The sequence below is a fragment of the Convolutriloba macropyga genome, chromosome 10 (assembly GCF_964194025.1).
Source record: "Convolutriloba macropyga chromosome 10, txConMacr16.3, whole genome shotgun sequence".
Classification (NCBI taxonomy): Eukaryota; Metazoa; Xenacoelomorpha; order Acoela; family Convolutidae; genus Convolutriloba; species Convolutriloba macropyga.
In genome coordinates this window covers 47,941,923-47,962,360 of record NC_134477.1, presented here as the reverse complement: position 1 = coordinate 47,962,360, position 20,438 = coordinate 47,941,923, and the positions used below count along the sequence as shown (strand labels likewise).

At 37.4% G+C, this 20,438-nt stretch overlaps 1 protein-coding gene across 2 annotated transcripts in view; it reads left to right on the top strand.

Moving 5' to 3' along the window:
* LOC142348177 (anoctamin-7-like) overlaps positions 1-11,604 on the top strand; it is a 47,748-nt gene extending 36,144 nt beyond the window's left edge. For both annotated transcript variants that reach the window (XM_075399417.1, XM_075399418.1), the window contains 6 exons: positions 924-1,094; positions 5,634-5,874; positions 8,220-8,465; positions 9,064-9,253; positions 9,584-10,015; positions 10,863-11,604. In XM_075399417.1, the coding sequence (XP_075255532.1) occupies positions 924-1,094; positions 5,634-5,874; positions 8,220-8,465; positions 9,064-9,253; positions 9,584-10,015; positions 10,863-11,281 (1,699 nt within the window). In that variant the 3' untranslated portion in view covers positions 11,282-11,604. The remainder of the gene's footprint in view (positions 1-923; positions 1,095-5,633; positions 5,875-8,219; positions 8,466-9,063; positions 9,254-9,583; positions 10,016-10,862) is intronic.
* Positions 11,605-20,438: the final 8,834 nt, after the last annotated feature.

Here is a 20,438-nt window from a genome sequence, read left to right as displayed (position 1 = left end):
TTCGTTGTTAAGTTTTCGTAAAGTAGATTGCTTGAAAACCATTCCTTTATGATGAATTTATCCAATCTTTCCTCAATTTTGTAATTATTTCTCAAGTTGATGTGGTTGTCATAGATCAGACCCATCCAGACAAAAATCAGGCTGGGTTAGATTTTAGCTAGCTTTTAATATTTTGTTCGTTTTTAGCTACTTGTTTTTACTTCGAGTTGTTACTTGTTTTCAGCTCATTTTAGTCACGCTCATTCAGATAAGACTTGTAAAGATGTAGCTCCGACTCATTTTTAGGTAATCACTTAATTTACTCCACAATTTTTTTTGGACATAAAATATTCTCTTTGTTATTTCCAAATCATCGTTTATAAAAAAATTGCAATTTTGAAAATGCCGTGATTTTTTTTATAGTTTTTGTTTTTGCCATCACAAATGTCCTCTAATTTGGTTCGTATATGAGAAAAATAATACTAAATTACATAATAGTTCATCTTTTTTTTGCGACGACCCACTTGAGTGCGCATTTTAACAAACATTCTCTCTTTTTCTCAGTTTTCATAGTATATTAGCACAGCTACGAGCCACATTCTTTACTGAGCACAAGCCATAAAAGTGAAACAAAATTAGCAAACTAAAATTGCTTTTTTAAAACTTTCGCTTTTTTTTCTTGTAAAAAATTAATTCGCTAGCTCGATAATAATGAGACTTCTTCACTTGATGAACACTTGTTCATGATCAGACTTTGGTCTAACTTTATTTAGTGAACACACCATCGGTTTTAAAAAACACATTTTACCACTCCTAGAAATTACTAGGCTGATATCCCTTATTTTGTAAGCCGGTATATTACCTGTACTGAAATTATTATGCCGTTTTTTGGCAATCCAAGATATGCCGCATTGTTCGAGAATTTTTTTGGGTATCTGTTGCAGGTGGTGCGTGCCTATTCTTAAGATGCTGCCTCTGATGAGAATCAGAAACTACTTTGGAGAGAAGATAGCACTCTACTTCGCCTGGACTGAGACAATGATCATGGCACTTTGGATTCCAGCCATACTCGGAATCATTGTGTTCGTATTCGGACTCACTCGATCTGTCAACACGTTAGTACACTCCCCTCCCATTAAACCCAGCAACTATTTTCTTAATGAGGCAGAGAAGTAAATTTGAAGTTAACAAATGCATATGTGAAAGATAACTCTGTCATGAAATTTTAAGAATAGTCAAGAGAAAGATAGTTCTAATTAATGAAAAAGATTTTGCTACAGTTTTAATGTGAAACGTGTATTTTTTTTTAATTTTCATTATTTTTCAACAAAATTCTTTTCGACTTACAAAGTATAACATTGGTCAATATTTGTTCCGATTAAGCCTACCCAGGTTGAGGTGCCAGAAGAAATGTGTATATGGCCGCATCCGTGCCAATGAGCCACGATCTGCGGCCATATACACATTACTTTATTCCCCTTTGTTTTATCCACTATATTTCCCTTTATATTCCCTCAAAATCTATCATTTCCTGTCTCACTTGGCGTAGTGGTTAACTCATTTTGGCCTGGGATGGTCTGATCATAGGTCACTTCCGAATGACACCTCAACCTGGGTAGTTAAAGTCCCTAGTGAGCTGTTTATGCTCTTGCGCCATTTTAGTTCAAAATAATAACTAATTTTACAGCCCCCAAGAGTATTTATAAACTGCAATGGATGAGAACAGAACATTTTAGGCAACAAAAACCACTTTCAGTGCAAAAACAGACATCAATATACTGTTCTCACAGTCTATTGAAAACAGAATATTTTGCTTCTATTAGGTAAAGAAAACAGCTTACTAAATCCAGAAGACCATCCCAGATCTCAATTTGTTTTCATGTGCCTTAGTTCAAACCAAAATTTATTTTGTATGATCTGGTTTTGAAAGACAACTGCGAATACAGCCATTAAATTTGATGCGATTACACACTAAAAAAGTTAAGGTAAATTTACCTGAACGGAGTTAAAGGAAACTTTCGTTAAGCTAAAGTTAAGGTAAAGTTTACCATAACGGTACCTTAACTTGAGTTAAGGTGAAAATTTACATTATATATGTTACGGTAAATTTATCTTAAATTACCATAACTTTTGTTCATAAAGCTCTGCAGTCTATAATTTGATTTTTTAAATATATGAACAAAAAGCTGATGCTTGCCAAAAACAAAGTGAGGGTAAAGTGGATCAAAGATGTTTTTCGGTATAACATTAACTCATCAATGCTTTTTACTGGAACAAAACTTTTCTTACCTTAAGAACACATTATATTTTCACCTTTCTTACGGCAAATTTACCTTAACCGTTATTTTTACCTTAAACTTTCAATTCAAAATTAAGGTATTTTCATATTGAAGTTCAGGATTTTTTTTTCGTTTTTTGTAGTTAAAAATTAGCAAAATTTTGAAAGTTTTTCTGGTAAATTGATGTAATTTTACATCAACGTTTCACCTGCGCTTTTCTATCAATTTGAAGATATGTTCGAGTAAAACTTCAGGTGATTTTCCTTTTTATTTTTTCAGGTTGTTTTTAGGTAGAGTTGAGATAAGTTAAAGCAAATTCAGGCAAAGCAAAATACTTGAACGCTTGAGGAATGTTAAGACGTTTTATAGGTAAATCTACTATGGTACACACGACTAATATTGATTACGTTTTGTATCCAACAATTGCGTTACCAAATAGTTCTCCATTGATCCCGCCTATCGGATTTACATTTGCTATCACTTTTTTGTACGACGACCTGTATTTTTTCTGGCTATGTGACCTTTAGGAACATATAACCTTGCAATGCACTTATTGCCACTTTGTCTGTCTGTGTATTAATTTGTCTGAACATCCTTCAATTTCTTTTGATTTCTCAATTAGAACGGTTGCAATTCAACATATTGCAGCTCTGAGTCTTTTCTTCCTATTTTCAGATTATGCATTTAGACAAACATGACTCAGACATACAGACACGAAATCAGATTTTGACGTAGCGAAAGCAGGTGCAACTCCAAGTTTACGAAGAAAAATCTTGGGAGAATAATTCGAAGATTCTATTCCTCCAGTACTTTGAGGCACGCTTAGACGTCCTTGGTGTGATCTTTTTTCGAGCCTGGTGAGACAATTATAATGTCATCTATGAAACAGTACGTGTTTTTCAACAATGATAGAGTACAATTCATAGCGTTTTGGAATTCGACGGGTTTGTCCGTGAGACCGTAAAAGCTTGTATTAAACCTGTATGTGCTTGTACAATCTCCTCCAACAATGTTAGGGTTTCAGTTTTTCCGAATCTAACAAAATACAAATCTAATAGATGCTCCGGCAAATGGCCATCGAGCAATTGATTTAGTTGAGAGAACGATCCGGACGATTAAAAGCAGACTTGCTTGCATTAAAAATCAAAACATAATAAAGAAACATAATAATCAAAACATAATAAAGAAACATAATACAAACTCCCCGGAGATAGTTACAGATGTCATCTATCAGTTACGTATTTGCTCACAAACAAGTATCAAAATATCACTTTTTAACGCTCATTATGGGCGTTCACCGAATAAACCATTTAAAAACATATCATCAAGTCCGAACTCGGACACTCTTGATTATAATACCACCAAAATGTATTATTTAGAAGCAGAAACAATGACAAGTATTGAGTTGTTTTCGGATGAGCAGTTGAATAACATTAATTATAGAAGTTATGAAGAGATCAAGTCGAGGAAGTCAGCTCTTATCAAGGAAGTCAATGTTAGAAACAACGAGAATCCAGTGCTAGGAAGCCGCTATCTCTATCTTAATGATGTGAGTAACCTGATCCCCAGAACCGACGAATAATATCGCCTTGCCAAATCCCGCAAAGTCGACCCCAAAAAGCGAGTTAAAAGCATCTGGATATATCGTTTGAACTTCTAGCTGCAGGGTCAATTGATTGATTCAGGTGCGTCAATATCAAAATTTTAGGAACCAGGACGACGGGTGGTTCCCGTCAAAAACTGTGTTTTGCCAAAACTTGGTACCAAAAAAGAACGTTCGACCCCTCTTGCAAAGTACGCAAACAGACAACTTGATCGAAGAACAGACAACGAAGAAATCCACAAAAGAAAAACTCAATGTACACGCATCGGAACTGAGACGGTGTGTAAATAGCGATATCTAACTTAATTGAAACAGACAAGGTCTAAACTAGGGAAAAAGGAAGACAAAATCTTCAAATGTGCAACGGGCCCTGCAAATAAAGGTTCTAAAAATGAAAAGCCCAAAAAAACATCAAGACGAAGCGCCGATATCCATTAAAAAGCCGAAATTGACAAACAGGACGGTCAGGATCTTCATACGACGGAAGTTCGCCCTACCTCCTCCATGAAGAGCACAAGCACTAGCAGAAGACACATTCGTAAGGTAATTGTTCGGCTTCAGAGAGTCCAGACCTAAATCCATGAAACAGTCATCATGCAGCACAAAACAGAAAGGAGTAAAAATTATGCCCCTGTTAACCAGATATCAGGAAGATAGGTGCATCCCATCCCTGTTGACTAAATTTTCGATAGTCGAGTCCGTACAAAACGCTATCGAGAATTTATACGTGAATATTGCGTCACCAGAGAGAACTCAGAGAGATTCTGATGCATAAAAAAGCCCATATTGTTCATTATCGACTTCAACCCTGGACGGATACGTATAAGATATGTTGAATTGTGAACCAATTGAGAAATCCGCTCTAGAAACAGAGCAAAACTTCTCTCCAGAGAGCACTTTTTGCTAGTGGAAAGAAATGAAGCGTGATCATCAAAAAATTATGTTGCCATAAAAACTTCAATCACTTACTTTGATTCATAACTTATACTTCGTATATAATGAATTAATTTGTAACAAATCTTCAAATAATTTGTCTCATTTATTTGTTACCCAAACTTGTTCAACCATTTCATTCATTTCAATCATGCATTGTTTTACTTAAACTTGATTACACCTTTCAGTGTTGCATATCCATTAATTTTCTTTTACGCAGACTAACAATTCGTAGTTTCCCCAATAAAGGGGAAATGTGGTACACGCGACTCATATCGGTTACGTTTGGTATCCGACAATCGCGTTACTATATAGTTCTCCATTGATAGATATCAGTTTTTGGTACGTTTACCATTATTTCTCTAGCTATGTGACCTTTAAGATCGTGCAACCTTGCTATCTCCTTATTGCAATTGCCATATACTTATTGTCTGTCTCTGCATTAATTTATCTGAACATCTTTGTCTCTTTTGAGTTCTCAATTAGGACGGTTGCATTTCAACATTTTGTAACATTTAGTATTTTCTTCCTATTTGCATCTTATGCACTTAGTAGACGAACACGACTCTCGCGTACAGACACGAGATTAGACTATGACATTTACCTTAATTTCATTTACTGTGTAGAAATGCAAATGAAATAAACTAAGCATACGGAAAAAAATATTCTTTTCAGAACTTTTTTCCAAACATGTAAATAAGTAATTTAACCGAAAGGTTGATGTTTACATGCCTTCGGAATAATCGAAAATATATATTAAAATTATCCATATTATATATTATCCTATTTCCTGACTTTTATTGACTTTTGTTTTCAACTCGGGTGTTTATTTTGTCCAGATACATTGAATTGCGTGACAACAGCAGTGCTGACAGCAACTCGACTGGACTGGACGTGCAGGAGATCCTGGACATAGTGAACACTGCAGTGGACAACACTCTCACCCCTTATTACAGTCTGTTCATATGTCTCTGGGCCACTGTCTTCCTTGAACTGTGGAAGAGGAGAAACGCTTCCCTAAAATATGAGTGGGACGTGAACAGTTTTGAAGACTTGGAGCCAGATCGACCTCAATTTAAGGTTTCTTTTGTTCTTGGATATCGACTTATTTTTGATTATCGACACTATGAATTACGCGCATCTGTTTTTCTGTGCAATCTAAGACCCAGTTTACACATCGGCTGACAATTCTATGAAAAGTCTGAGAATAAGTGTCTGTAGAATAAATATTTTTGATGTGCAGTTTCACTGGATGAGAAAAGCTATTTGGACAGTTTTTTTTCTCCCAAAATAGATGAACATGTCTTTGATACTCTTTGCCCTTGCAATGTTCATTTTATGAAATAATGGTTATTGAGGAAAACAAAAAAAGGATCCTAAAAGTTATGCTAGAAGATTGTTTGAGCCAAATATGCCATACCTGATCAGACCAAAAAATCACCACTGATTATGAAATGAGTTCTTGTACATCCCCCAAATCAGGCAATGGGTGAATGAGGGTCAAGTTTTACATAAGGGTATTCTGGCTTTGACAAGCATCGGCCGATTCAATGTTTTTTAAACGGCTTATTTATGGACTCTGGGACATTTGTGGCTAAAAGACATTTGTGGCAGTTTTTGGTTAATATTGTTGGTTTTGCGTCATTTATTTTGCTTTGAGAAATCCCAGCGTTAATTGCAAATACTAGTTTCGAAAAATTGGAAAATTCTGTCGGCCGTTCTTGAAGTAGCGTCACTACCCAGCTCAAGTAAAAGTTGACTATATAGGAAAAAAATAGCCGAGATTAAGAGGGTTGGGGGGTCCGTTGTTGTGGGAGGCGGGTACCCAGTGTATTAAATGGCGATAGGAGGCTGGGCTGGCGGGGGGTGCGCAGGGGTTAGGTGGGGTGTAGGTGGGGGAGGGTGTAGGTTAGATAGATAGGGTCTTATATGGGATCAAAAATTCTCGAAATGATCTTGTCATCAGCAGTTCCTAATTACTATTTATTACAAACTAAGCTACTGTTAAAGTCTAGATTTCAAAAACAGAATTCAACATTCAAAAAGGAAGGTATATGTTCGAAGTCAAGCTTTGATTCAGACTTATTTTTATCTGAACTAGAGAAAATTCATAACTACCCAGGCTGACCACCCAGAGTGTTTCAGAACTAAACCTGCGTAAAAATATTAACTTGTAAAACCAGTACTGAAACGACTTATTTTCGTCAAAAAAGTAGGTCGTTATCTCCAGAAAAAAAAACCAGTAAAACTATTCATGCTGTGCAGAGTAATTTTATAGTAAAATTAGTAAAGAAATTTTTGAAAACGATGAAACTGCCTGAGCATGTCAGAAAAGCATGCAAAAATCATGAAACAGGTTTAAAACAGAATGGTTTTAAGCTTACAAGAGTAATTCAATAATGTTAATTAGGCTGATAATTGCATGATAATAACTATGAACAGATCAAAATCAGGATAAAATCAGAAGTACAATTTTACTCTGAAAAAAACTGCTCAGTGTAGATTTTGACATGAACAGAATCTGTACAATTATAAAAACATAGCAGGACAAGTCCTGACGTACAATTCAAAGAATTTTGATTGACTAAACAGAAAACTAGACCAAGAACGGACTATGAATGGATTGGGAAAACCATTTAGAAAAAAATCCGATCCAAAAAATCGTAAAAAAACTGTAAAAATCAAAGTGAAATTGCCGCATGTGAACAAAAAACCACTAGCGAGAAAGCGAATTTTTGTTCAAACCCCGTTTTCTCACTCTACTTTAAATTTAGAGCGAAAAAATTTCACGCCGCAAAACCACTCGCTTTTTCGCTCCACTTCCTGTTTCGGCGTGACCAAAATCACTACTCCAATTTGACTTCAAAAATCATGAAAATGTGTGAACGAAAAAAAAAAAAAGACAGCGCCCCAATACAATTCGAATTCTTTGAATTGTAAAAAAGTCTATATAAATTCTCTGGAATTACAATGTTTCTGCAATGCAATGCTCTGGGTGCTTAACTCGGCTAAATTTATGAGCCAAGCTAGGTCTTACCATTGCTTCCGCTCTCGAGTCCTTAAAAAATATAAATCGAGTTCAAAAAATATTGTTCAATGAGGTTGTCTGAGTTCAAAAATTTTGCAGAGAATCACTATCAATTTGTTCCAGTATAGAAGAATTTAACAGCAGAGTTGGGATTAATTTTTTTGGCTAGAGTTTTTGGCATTTTGCTCCAAAGTCTTCCGAGCCAATTCAGAAATGCATTCTGAATTTTGCTCTGAATCAGAGAGGTTTCAGAATCGATACAAAACTGTTCTGAAATCGTTCTGAATCAGTACTGAAAATCAAGATTTCTCTGAAATTGTTCTGAATCTGTACTGATGTTCTCATTCTCTGAGCGTTAGATACGGGCTTTTAAATAATTGTTCATGAACTTTTCCAGGGTGACACGGACGCAATGGACCCCTTCACTGGTCAGATGGTGAAAGTGTTCCCCTTCAGCCGGAAGATCCCTCGACTGATTGGGTCATTTGTGACTCTACTGTTCATGGTGTGTGTAGTGCTGGCTGCCACAATAGGGGTCATCATCTACAGGGCATTCTCCTCTTGGAAATGGCAGAACTCCGCTTTCAGTCAGTTGGTTCTCTCTACTGGTTTGGCTGCTGTGATGAACGCTTGTGCCATTTTGGTAAGATCTTCTCAAGTGAAAAACCGGACGACACTTATTTTGCAAGACTTTCGAAAGAATTTTGCAAGATTCTCTCTAATATAAAACCACATCCTTGAAATTGCTTATCTTATTGTATCTTATAACCGCTTTTTACGTTGTTTTTGTTCCTTTTGGTTTCTACCTTAACGGTCTCAAAAACGTTGAAAAATGGCTTCACGAAACGTTGAAAAATGGCTTCAAAAATATCTTCAAAATGGCTCTTTTCGCTCGAAATTTGACGTGTTGCAATTGATTGTGATACTAGCCTGTAATCCACAAGACTGAATTAGCAAGCGGAATTCAACAGGAGCTTTGAAAATATTGCCAGAGCTATTTTGAATTATTGAACTTGGCTTGGTCCTTTACTTCAATTTTTGGCGCATAGTCAAATATCACCTTTTCCAGGTTGTTCTGGCGTCAAATTAAGTTGTAAATTTGGGGAAATGGACTTGTTTTTTTTAGCGTAAACCTTTTTAAAACTAGAAAAATTTTAAAGACATATATAGCATAATATATGTGGCAACAACTGTCCTCAATAATGTCGAGCTAAATCTTATCTGGATTATTAAATTGCTAGATCCTGGAGCAGATCTACAAGAAACTGGCATGGATTCTGACAGACTGGGAGAACCACAGGACTCAGACGGAATATGACGATGCCCTAATCATCAAGATATTTGCATTCTACTTTGTGAACAGCTACTCTTCACTCTTCTACATTGCTTTTATCAGAGGAGGCACTGGAACTAAGGGAATACTGGGATTGGGTAAATATTAAAACAGATTCTTCACAGATTCTCATTGGCTGAAAAAATTCATTTTCAACGATAAAATTTCTACAACCGAACCCACCAAAAAATCTTAAATTTATGGAGTACTTTCAAATTTTTGCATCAACATTATTTTAAAAAATGGATCAAGGGTTTCAAAGATCGTCTGAACGTCCTGAAATCAAGAATTTGTTCCCAAATACACTGTTTTTCTTTTCACATTGTCTTAGCATGCATCATTGAAAAGCACAAACGATTCATGATTTTCATACGATAACTATTAGAAAAATCTCGTTTATCATCAAAGGTCAATTTGACTTGTTTAAGGTCACAAATTCACGGATGAATGTCCAAATGACAACTGTATGTCGGAGTTAGCGCTTCAAACTCTGGTTCTGATGGCCGCGAAGCCAGTGCCCAAGTTCTGCTACGACATAATTCTACCCAGGGTCAAGTCACTCGCACTGGACTGCATTTCAAAGTGCAGACGATCCAAAGTCTCACCTGAGAAAAACGACATGAAAAAATTGAAGGAAAATATGATGATCAGGGAATACGTTAAGCTTCCGCTGGAAAATTTTACCTTGGAAGAGTATTTAGAAAAGACGATTGCGTTTGGGTACCAGGTGTTGTTTGCTCCATCGATTCCTTTGGGTCCGCTGGTGGCGTTGATTTTCTGGCTGGTCGATATCCGACTGGATCCCCAGAGAATGTTGTGGCAGTATCGGCGACCGGTGGCCTACATAGCTGAAGATATTGGTATGTCATAATTCCTTCATCACTTATATTATTCTGTTCAAACTCCCAGTTGGCCTAGACCAAAATGACCTCTGATCAGACCAGCCCAGACAGAAGTGACCTCTGATCAGACCAGCCCAGACCGAATTGACCTCTGATGAGACCAGCCCAGACCGAAGTGACGTCTGATCAGACAAGTTCCAGACTATTGTCCAAACTTTCGTGCGCAAGAGAATTTTGTCGACTTTCGTGCGCGATAAAATTTTTGCAGATTATGTAATTGGAGCCCACGATGCGCAGGTGTGGGCTCGAGGATCATCTGATCAGAGGTCGCTTTGGTCTGGGACCTCAACTTGGGTAGCAGCGATAACCGAAACGATATCATTCATTTTAGATTGAACAAAAACTGGACTCTAAAAATATTTTGACAGGCTGGAACTTAACGCGAGGTTAACTAATGAATGAAAGTTGTGTCAAAATCTGGTTTCCTTATATTCTTATAGAGTATTTATTAGTCTTGGCTCGCTTAGTTTATTAACTCGTATAAATTTTTATTAGATAATTTTTAAAATCAGATTAACTATTAATGTTGTAGTAAGATGGACATGATGAAGTTATTGACCTTGTGAATATCTCATATTTAGTTTTTGTAATCTATGTTAGTTTGTAACATATTTAGTTTGTTAACATTCAGACTATTAGTCTAGTTTATTGTTTAGACTATTATGTGAGAACCTATTAGGGACTTGAAAAGATGCGAAGGACGGTCGTTGAGTTGAACTCTTATGTTTTTCTCACAAATTGTAACTAAAGAATACAAATTGTTCTATCAATTCATTCAAAGTAAAATTCATATCTGGATATTTAGGAACTTGGTATGCAATTTTGGAGTTCATTGCGTGGGTGGCTGTAGTCGTAAACGCAGGTGTGATTGCATTTACCAGCTCATTCGGCAAAGATGAATCTTTGAAAGACCAGCTGCTCATATTCCTCATATTCGAACACATCTGCTTCGTTGCCAAATTCCTATTGGCTTACGTCATTCCCGACACGCCAAGTCACGTGGTCCTAGCGATGAGAAAGGAGAACTATGAAGCCGAGAACCGACTTGAGGAAGCGACAAAGAAAGGCGAGACGTTGAAATCCAAGATCAAGTATCGAAGTTCGCGAGAGATTCTGGAAGGAACACCATACAAACAGATTCCCAGAAATATCCGGAAACGAGAGAAGAAACATAAAGATACATATAGACAGGATTCGCCCGGACAAAACGTCCATGAGCGATAAAGACAGAACAAAGAAATTGATGAAAAAATTATTGACTTTTCCTTAATTTTATCACAGAAATCTATCTTACCTCATTAAATGCAAGGTTAATGTTAATTTAGTATTAATTTGCAAATATGTTGCCTGATTTGTGCCTGTTTCGATTTTAAAAATTGGGCATGAGTTGGGAGGGGGGTTCGAGAATCAGTAGTTTTGTATAAACCCGACGACTATTTCATGGCTAACTCAATGTTTTAATTGTAAATATAACTTTCCTTTTAATGTTACACATATTTTTCCTTTACCGTTGACAAATCATTCAACTGAACAGAAACTTGAGCAAACCGGCTTTTTTGAAACTTGTTTAGAACATCTGCGCATGATAAGGTCCGGACTTAAAATGAGCAATGAGCTAGGGTCACCCAGACAACGTCAGCCACTGTGAGAAGCCAGACAATCATGAGGATAATCAGGCATGATCAGACAATAACTCCTCCATCATTCGTTTCCTTCATGGTGTCCTGGTTTTAGATTTGCTCAAAAATAACAATGACCAGCCAAATCTTTAAATAGTTGGAATTCATCAAATCATATAAAGTACATTTATCTTATTTCGTGAAACTTTTTATCTGAGCAAAAATTAATTGGCGATTAGTTATATCTAACAGTTCTTTACTAAAAATCGGGCTGAAGTTGATTTCATGCAAGGATCATTGATTATTTCATACTGTCCATGCTCGATATGATCTCGAATGATTTCAGAAATCATTTATGATCTAGTGTGATTACGAAGAATCATACATCTCTTGCCCTGAGTTGAGTTTTTTTCATTTTTATCCTAAAGGTATCTTTTATATGAATGCCCGGTGTCACATTGTGATCCACCAAAACACCCTGAAGTGCATATTTGTTACTTTATGTTTGATTTTGGGTCATTGGCTCTAAACTGTGCACTGTTTCTGGGGCACGGAACCCTTTTAAACACCGTGTAGGGCTTTTTTACTGGTTTTTGATCGATGTGACTTCTTGTCGTTGTGTACCTCTGGCTAGCAGCGTTTGCGGTTGATAGTTGTCATTTTTGAAAGGTAAGTTAGAAGGTAAGTAAATAACTGTTTTGTCCGCGAGGAAAATCAAAAGAATAAGCAAGTAAAAAAGGAAAAAAAGAAAGTGATTCAAGCTAAAAATAAAATCAGAGTTGAATATCAATCTGCTATGTCTCTTTACTCGAGAGAACTGTAGCGCGTGAGGGGATCAAACTTCCGCTGTGACTTTTTTTCGTGTACTGATTTATTGCGCCAACATACAGACGTTTTGGCCGAAGAATTGCCTTTCCGGTACAGTTTTCGTTCAATTTTGTGGCCAATGAGTTTGTCTCAAGTTTTGAATTAAATTTGTTATACGTAAATTAGAAACTCTAAAATCCTTAATTTCGAAGTTTGCCGGTCTCGATATGTCTCGTAATTTATACATGTGTTCAATTTTTCCGCTTGAGAGTAACAAAATGTATGTGGAGAGTAACAAAATGTATGTGCGCAACACTCACGAGAGTCCTCCTCCAGAGGAGAAGTTTCAACACAGAATTATTTGGGTGATTCCTCCTGTCATACATCATAAATTAATTTAGTGCAGTAAACTTATCATACGATGTACTTAATTTTATTTAGTGTACCTATTCCTGAGGGGCATGTGCATAAGTCATTATTATTTCACATGCTAGTCTGTTGCTCCCATTTTCCGACAACGGGAAATTAATGTTCACATGAATCTGGTATGACTTCTGGAATACCAGTTACCTTATTCTTCATTCTCTTAGTTTTGCACTTCGCGTACAGTTGCTCAATTTAATTTATTCTTCACTAACTGTCTTTACAAATCGAGTAAAGTAAACAATTAGTCCTTACGTGATTCGCTAAGCGGATTCATTTGGAAATTGTGTAAAGCGCACTCGCCGCGCAAGTAGGACATAGAACATAAACACAACTCGCGAATCAAGATCAAGTACGCAACTTCATTCGCGTACGACATGGCGCAGTCAGCAGCTCAAAAACGAACTCCACTTGGCATTGAGCCATTTTGGGATAAACCTAGTGTAGACCCGCCGCTGAAATGGGAAAAGTGGCAGATGCAGGCCAAGTTAGCTCTTCTTGCGAAGGAAAATATCACAATAGACACTTTGTTGGAACCAAAACCTGAAACAGTGCAACTACCACTTGAACCGATCTATGAGGTTACGATAACGGGATCATCGGCACAATCGGAGCGGGAAAGATTGGCGAGGAACGCTCAATCAAAAATGAACTGGGAAAACCGGTGCCAGAGACAACTGGAGATAGGAATAATGTGCGGAGACAAGCCATGGGCACAAGCCGATCGAAAGACTGTGTCAATGCTATATGTCAGTTTGGGTACTGAAGGACGTCGAATTGTCTGTAGTCAAAACCCACATCTCAAGATGGACAGTCTCTCAACAGCAGAACTGTGCACAATCATGGAAACAGCATTTATTCGTCAGCGCAACATCACATTCGACAGATATGTACTTCTCACCACGAAACAGACAAGAGAGTCTATCGAACATTTCTTCGGAAAATTGAAAGAACTTTCTGAAAATTGTGAGCTCGGAAGTCAAGAAGACACCCTCATCAGAGACTTATTTATTGCAAATATGTTAGATCCAGAAATTCAACGGGAATTGTTGCGAGAAACTTTAGAACCAGCCCAAGCATTACGTTTGGCCATAAATATGGAACTAGGTCAAAGAAACCAACTACAAATTACAAACTCGCAATCTGCTCCGCAAGGTAATGCAATAATTCCTCAACGACCTTTTCGACCACCGAATCAACTGCCGACTACATCCAGCTTTCCTCGATCACCAAACTAACTCTGCAGGAACTGTGGCTTAACTTGGTCAGCTAATCATAAAGTCAAGTGCATTGCGAGAGGCAAGACTTGCAACAATTGTGGCCTCCAAAACTATTATCGCGAGTGTGCAGAAAACCGAAATCATCATCAAACAAATCTAATCGCTCTAATGTTAACTCTGTTGAAGAAACTACAATTGATCAAACGGTAAATGCCATACAAAATATGAATTATAACCCGCAATGCGAATCGGATTACGACAGCTCAGATGACAATATGGTCGCTAGCATCGCAAGTAACGCAATTCAGATCGAACCAAAGAACACTATCCTACAAATTGGTAACACCCATGTTGGACTTCTCATTGATTCCGGCATTGTGTGCAGTATTTTGCCCGAGTCTCTTGCTTCGGAAATTGTGGCAAATTCTCCTCTTGCTCGTTGGTTGATGATAGCGCCTCCCCAGGAACTCAAAACATTTTCAAACGAACCCATAAACGTGATAGGTATGATACAGGCACCAATTGCGAGCAATGGATGGCGACTTGAAGAAGCTGAATTTGTAGTAGTCCGTGATGGACTAAAACCACTAGTGGGAAGAGATCTATTTGACGCTCTTGGAATATCAGTAACTCAAATTCCAAAACAGGAAGGTAGTATGGTCAACACTATCACATCTCAATGTCCATTTAAAACACGTATCGCACAACAATTCCCTCAACTTATTACACGTATTGGTCGCTCAAAAATACACATTGTCAAATCTAAATTTCATCGTCATTTCCAGCCAAAACATCAAAAGGGTAGAAGAGTACCCATCAATTTGCAAGAACGAGTAAATACTGAAATTAAAAAACTTCTTGCAGAGGGACATATAGAAAAATTGAATAACTGTTCTGACCAATATTTTATTTCACCTATTGTAATCACAGTCAAACGAGATCAAACCATAAAATTAGCACTAGATTCTAAAACTCTTAAGAAAGCAATACATAAGAACAAATATCAGATGCCAAATATTGAAACACTTATGGATTCGATATCACAAATAATAAAAAATTACAAAACAGAACCCGCGGAGCAAATATATTTCTCTACTATTGATCTTAAATACGCTTACAACCAACTAAACTTACACCCTGAAACTGCTAATCATTGTAATTTTAATATTATAAGTGGTGACATGACAGGCACATATCGATTCAAGACAGGATTCTACGGTCTTACAGACATGCCTGCTGAGTTTCAGAAGGCAATGGATTACACTCTGATTGGACTTAAAAATACATTCTGTTTCCTCCATGTCAATTAACTTAATTGAAAAAACTCAACTCGCATCAACAATGAGTCAACAAGCTTCTTCTCTCAAGGGAAAAACACTCTCCTCTCGATCTACCAGAGCTTCGCCTCAAGTGTCATTCACTGACAATGCAACAACGAGTACGCCACGCAGATCCTCCTCGCATTCAAACTTAAGTACCCCACTAACGGATAGCCCCCAAGTAATGTCGTTTGAACGAGTGGTGGGAAAAGTCTTTAGCAAAGGTCTCATTGCGTCACTCACAAGTAAGGATGCAGTTCTAAAAGAAGTGCGAGACTGCATAATTCGGGGGGATGAAGAAAGACTGAAGGCCCTCAACCCATACCTTCATAGTTATTGGCGAGACCTTCACGTGACCGGCGGGTGTGTTTGCATGGACGAGAAGGTGGCCATTCCGAATGCACTCAAAGAGGCCCTCATTGACGATCTACATGCAATTCACCCGGGTAGCTGGGGGATGATATGTATGGCTCAGCACTGCTGGTGGCCCTACATGAATCGCGATTTGCTTGTCAAAGCAATAGAGTGCAAATCTTGCACTGCTATCGGTAAAAACTTAAAATCTGTTATTCCTGCAAAACAATTTAAAGCACATACACCATGTATAGTTCCAAACCAAGAAATACAAATAGATTTCGCAGGGCCCATTAATAACGAAAAAGAACATGAAATATACATTTTAACATGCATTGATAGATTTTCAAAATACCCTTCTGCGGAATTAGTTGATAATGCAAATGCCTCGAATGTCATAAAATCTTTAGATAATTATATACAAATTCATGGAGTTCCTCGTTCCTTAAGAATAGATCAAGCCCGTTGTCTTATAGGTAACCAAGTAAAAAATTTTTGTACAAAAAATAATATCACACTAATACCAGCTCCGGGAAATGATCATCGTGCAATAGGTTTAGTTGAACGACTAATTGGTACAATTAAACAACGCTTGGCATGTATTAAAGACGCACATAAAGAAGTAAATACGTTCACCATTAAAGCAGCATTAAAATCAATTATATACCAGCTTCGCATATGTAAACATAAAACAACTAAGCTTTCGCCATTCGAATCTCACTTCGGGCGTACGGCCAATACACCACTTAGTAATATAAGTTCTCAACCCGAATCATCTGACTTAAGTTATGAAAAAATTTTGAATCATTATTTAGATGAAGATACTGTAACCCCTAACGAATTGCTGCCGGAGGAACACTAAGAAACAGCCGGAGTGACGACGAACTCAAACGTAATATGTGTAAGGCGACAAAGGATGCTACCATTCGCGAACGGCTAGCAACGGATAATGAATCACGCTTCCTTCGCACCACGCAAGCACATCGTCTACTCCCATTGAAAGAACACGCCGTCCAATTAAACATTGCCCGAAAGAAGCACCTTCATAAGAGATCCAAGAAGAATCTGGACGGCTTGTATGAGGTGTTGGCCCCAGGATCGGTAGTACAAAAGACCGACCAATACACTTCGGTCATTCGCGAGCCGGGTAAGATGGAAGTGACTATACGCAATAGCGATATTGCAAAATTTGTTACTCGTGAAGAACGAAAAACCAAATTGACAGACTACATAAACCGCAGAGGACCCCGCACACACGAGAAAACAACTGAGTCTAAGATACTTAGCCACATTAAAGAGTGTACCCGCATCCAGAAAGGAGACAGAAAAATGAAACACAGAAAACGAGAAACTGGTAGTGGCGTATCCTCGAATAAATCCAACATTGCTCGCGCAATGCGAGTACGCATGCCGAAAATTCCGGACAATTTCGCTCCCCAAGTAGTACTCGAAATTCCAGAGGCTGCTCCCGAACAGCCAATTATAACTGAAGAAGTATTTATTGCACCCCGCCTACAAATACTCAGCAAGAAGCACTCATATCATCTCCTTCAGTTCCAACAACAACTTTAGCCCATACTCTAACACGAACAACCAAAGGGACTAGGAAAAGTCCTAAATATTATGGATATGACAAAGAAGATTCATCAGGTGACTCTACTAATTCGTGTCCTCCGAACTTTGCTCCACCCCGTAGGAAGCGACGAGTAGGCGACATCGAATCGATTCAACCTTCAGTGATACAAACAATTGTGGATACAGCTACTCGAGTTGAACCGATTCATAACGACTTTCCCTCGCCTATCATAGGACAGGTGTCTCCGACTGACCCCCGTATACGGCCAGCCGATCACAGCACTTCAAATGAACTGATCATCGATGAAGAAGACATGTGAAAACTCTGATACATTAATACTGATACATTATTAATTATGACTAGCTATGATAACCAGTAAATATATTGTTGATACTATTTAACCGGTGAATAAGTATTATTATTATTCATATTGTTATTAAAATTTTAGTTTATGCAATTTTAATTTTCTTTGAAGCGGGAGAAATGTCATACATCATAAATTAATTTAGTGCAGTAAACTTATCATACGATGTACTTAATTTTATTTAATGTACCTATTCCTGAGGGGCATGTGCATAAGTCATTATTATTTCACATGCTAGTCTGTTGCTCCCATTTTCCCACAACGGGAAATTAATGTTCACATTTTGTTATGACTTCTGGAATACCAGTTGCCTTATTCTTCATTCTCTTAGTTTTGCACTTCGCGTACAGTTGCTCAATTTAACTTATTCTTCATTAACTGTCTTTACAAATCGAGTAAAGTAAACAATTAGTCCTTACGTGATTCGCAAAGCGGATTCATTTGGAAATTGTGTAAAGCGCACTCGCCGCGCAAGTAGGACATAGAACATAAACACAACTCGCGACTCAAGATCAAGTACGCAATTTCACTCGCGTACGACACCTCCAAAGAGCTTTGGTGACAGAGCCAGGGTGCCCCGGGAGGTTGCCTACAAGAAGTTTCGTCTGTTTGAGAGGTTAATACCGGTTGGTCTTGTTGAGGCGTATAGGGCTCGGAGACGTCCAAGGCGTATTTTAAAAAATGGGAAACGTTGGTCACCTGAATCAAAAAGATCGCGCTTTTATAGCGATCCTGACTTTTATCGTGATCCTGACTTTTATCGGCATCCTGAAAAAAAATGTAACACTGACTTTTGTCCAAAAGATTCTTTCGGTCTTACTCGGTGATCACTGACGTCTAAATGAGTAAAAAGACGAAAAAAAAAGGTTTGATTGTCAGGTAGGTTGCCCAATCAGAAAGCCAAGGTGGTTTTGCAATTGTTCTTCGGACATTGACTTTTTTCCTATAAAATGTAAAATTGATTCAATTTTGTTCTATTTTGCTCGCTTGATGTAGTCTCTGATCTGTCGGACCTGAAGTTTCCTTATGTTAGGCGCGTTAAGTTCTTCGTTTAACTTTTGCATGTTATACCATTGATGTTTTCTAAAACAGATTTTTAGTGCTCTGTTATGTGTTTTTTGCATGTTAGAGATTATTGTTTTCGATTGGTTGGGCCGAAAAGCGTTTGCATAAATAACTAACAGTCGGATGAGGGACTTCTCCAGCAAAAGTAAATTGTCTTGGTCAACATTCAAGTTGCTTAAACGCCACAGCTGGACGTTTCGCTTGTTTGCTCTGGTTTTTATGTCATTACAGTTGAGGCGTGGTGTCTTTGTTTTTCCTAAGAAACTCATGGTCTTGGCTTCTTCTGTTTGTTTACCGTTGACACTTAGACTAAGGCTTGCTTGTTTTTTCGAAGTGTTTCTGAGCAGCATGTACTTGGTTTTGGTGGGATTTATTTTGATCTTGAGCCTATCACTACAATTTATGAGTTTATCAAGTGATGCTTGGAGTATTCTCTGTATTAATTGACTGCAATTTTACCTTTAATATAGTGCGACGTCATCTGCAATCTGAGAAATTTTATCTGGAGAAACAGGAATGTTTGAGACAGAAATTAGGAACAAAATAGGCGCCACAACGCTAGCCTAGGGACACAAGATTTTGATGAGACATATTTATTACTTCTTCTAATCTTATTATTCTCGTACACTTTTCTTTGTGAGAGGAAAACATTTAATCATTTGATGATTTTCTTTTGTATACCAATTTTGATTAGTTAGTCAACCAATCCTATTCTCCAGAGAGTATCAAAAAAATTTTCTATATCGAAGCAAACAAGTCCCATCATTCTGATCACTGGTATGCTTCACTTTCATGCTGAGTCAATACATCGAGATTATCAGTTGTGCATCTGTTTTCTTTTGTTGCGATCCAAAGTTTTTAGTTGCTTCACTGTTGTCTAGTATGAGATGTAAAATAACACTTTTACAAGCTTTTGCAATGCAATTGGTAAGGTTAATTGGTCTGTAAATTCTTGTTTTCCTCCTGTCTTGTAGAGAATTTTTGAAGCATGATTACTTGAGAGTTTTGTTTCAAAGACTTGGAACGTAAGAATTGTTGATTGAGCTTGATATAAATATGCATATGAAAAATTTAACGTTTTTAGGTAGCGCCTCCAGTAGTTGATAGCTTATTTTGTCTGGCCCGGGAGATGATTTACTTGTATGCTTCGAAATTTCATTGAACTCTTCAACGTTTCAAAAACTGTCTTGAGTTTTTTTGTTTGGATCTGTTGCTAATTGAATTTTTATGTTTAATTCTGTCTCAAAAAAGTACACCTCTTCAGCTCCTCATTTTAGTAATATTGTTCTTTCCTTGTCTCACTCAGTGGGCTTTGAACCTTTCACTTATATCATGGTCAGTTACAGAAATTTTGTCTTTAAACGTTATTTGTAAATCTGATCTGCTTGGCTGTTGTTGATCGGTTGTGAGTATTTTAGTTGCTCTCCGGAACCCTTTATTCTTTTGCTGCTGTTTTTGCTGCGTCAATTAGCGTTCTGTTTAGACTTTCATTTGAACGTTTTAATGCCCTTTTAATTTCTTTTTGTAGAAAATTGATTTCCCTTCTCAAAAGTGTGCTAATTGAAACGCAAAATTGTGGGCTAATTGAAAAACACACACACACACATATATATATATATATATATATATATATA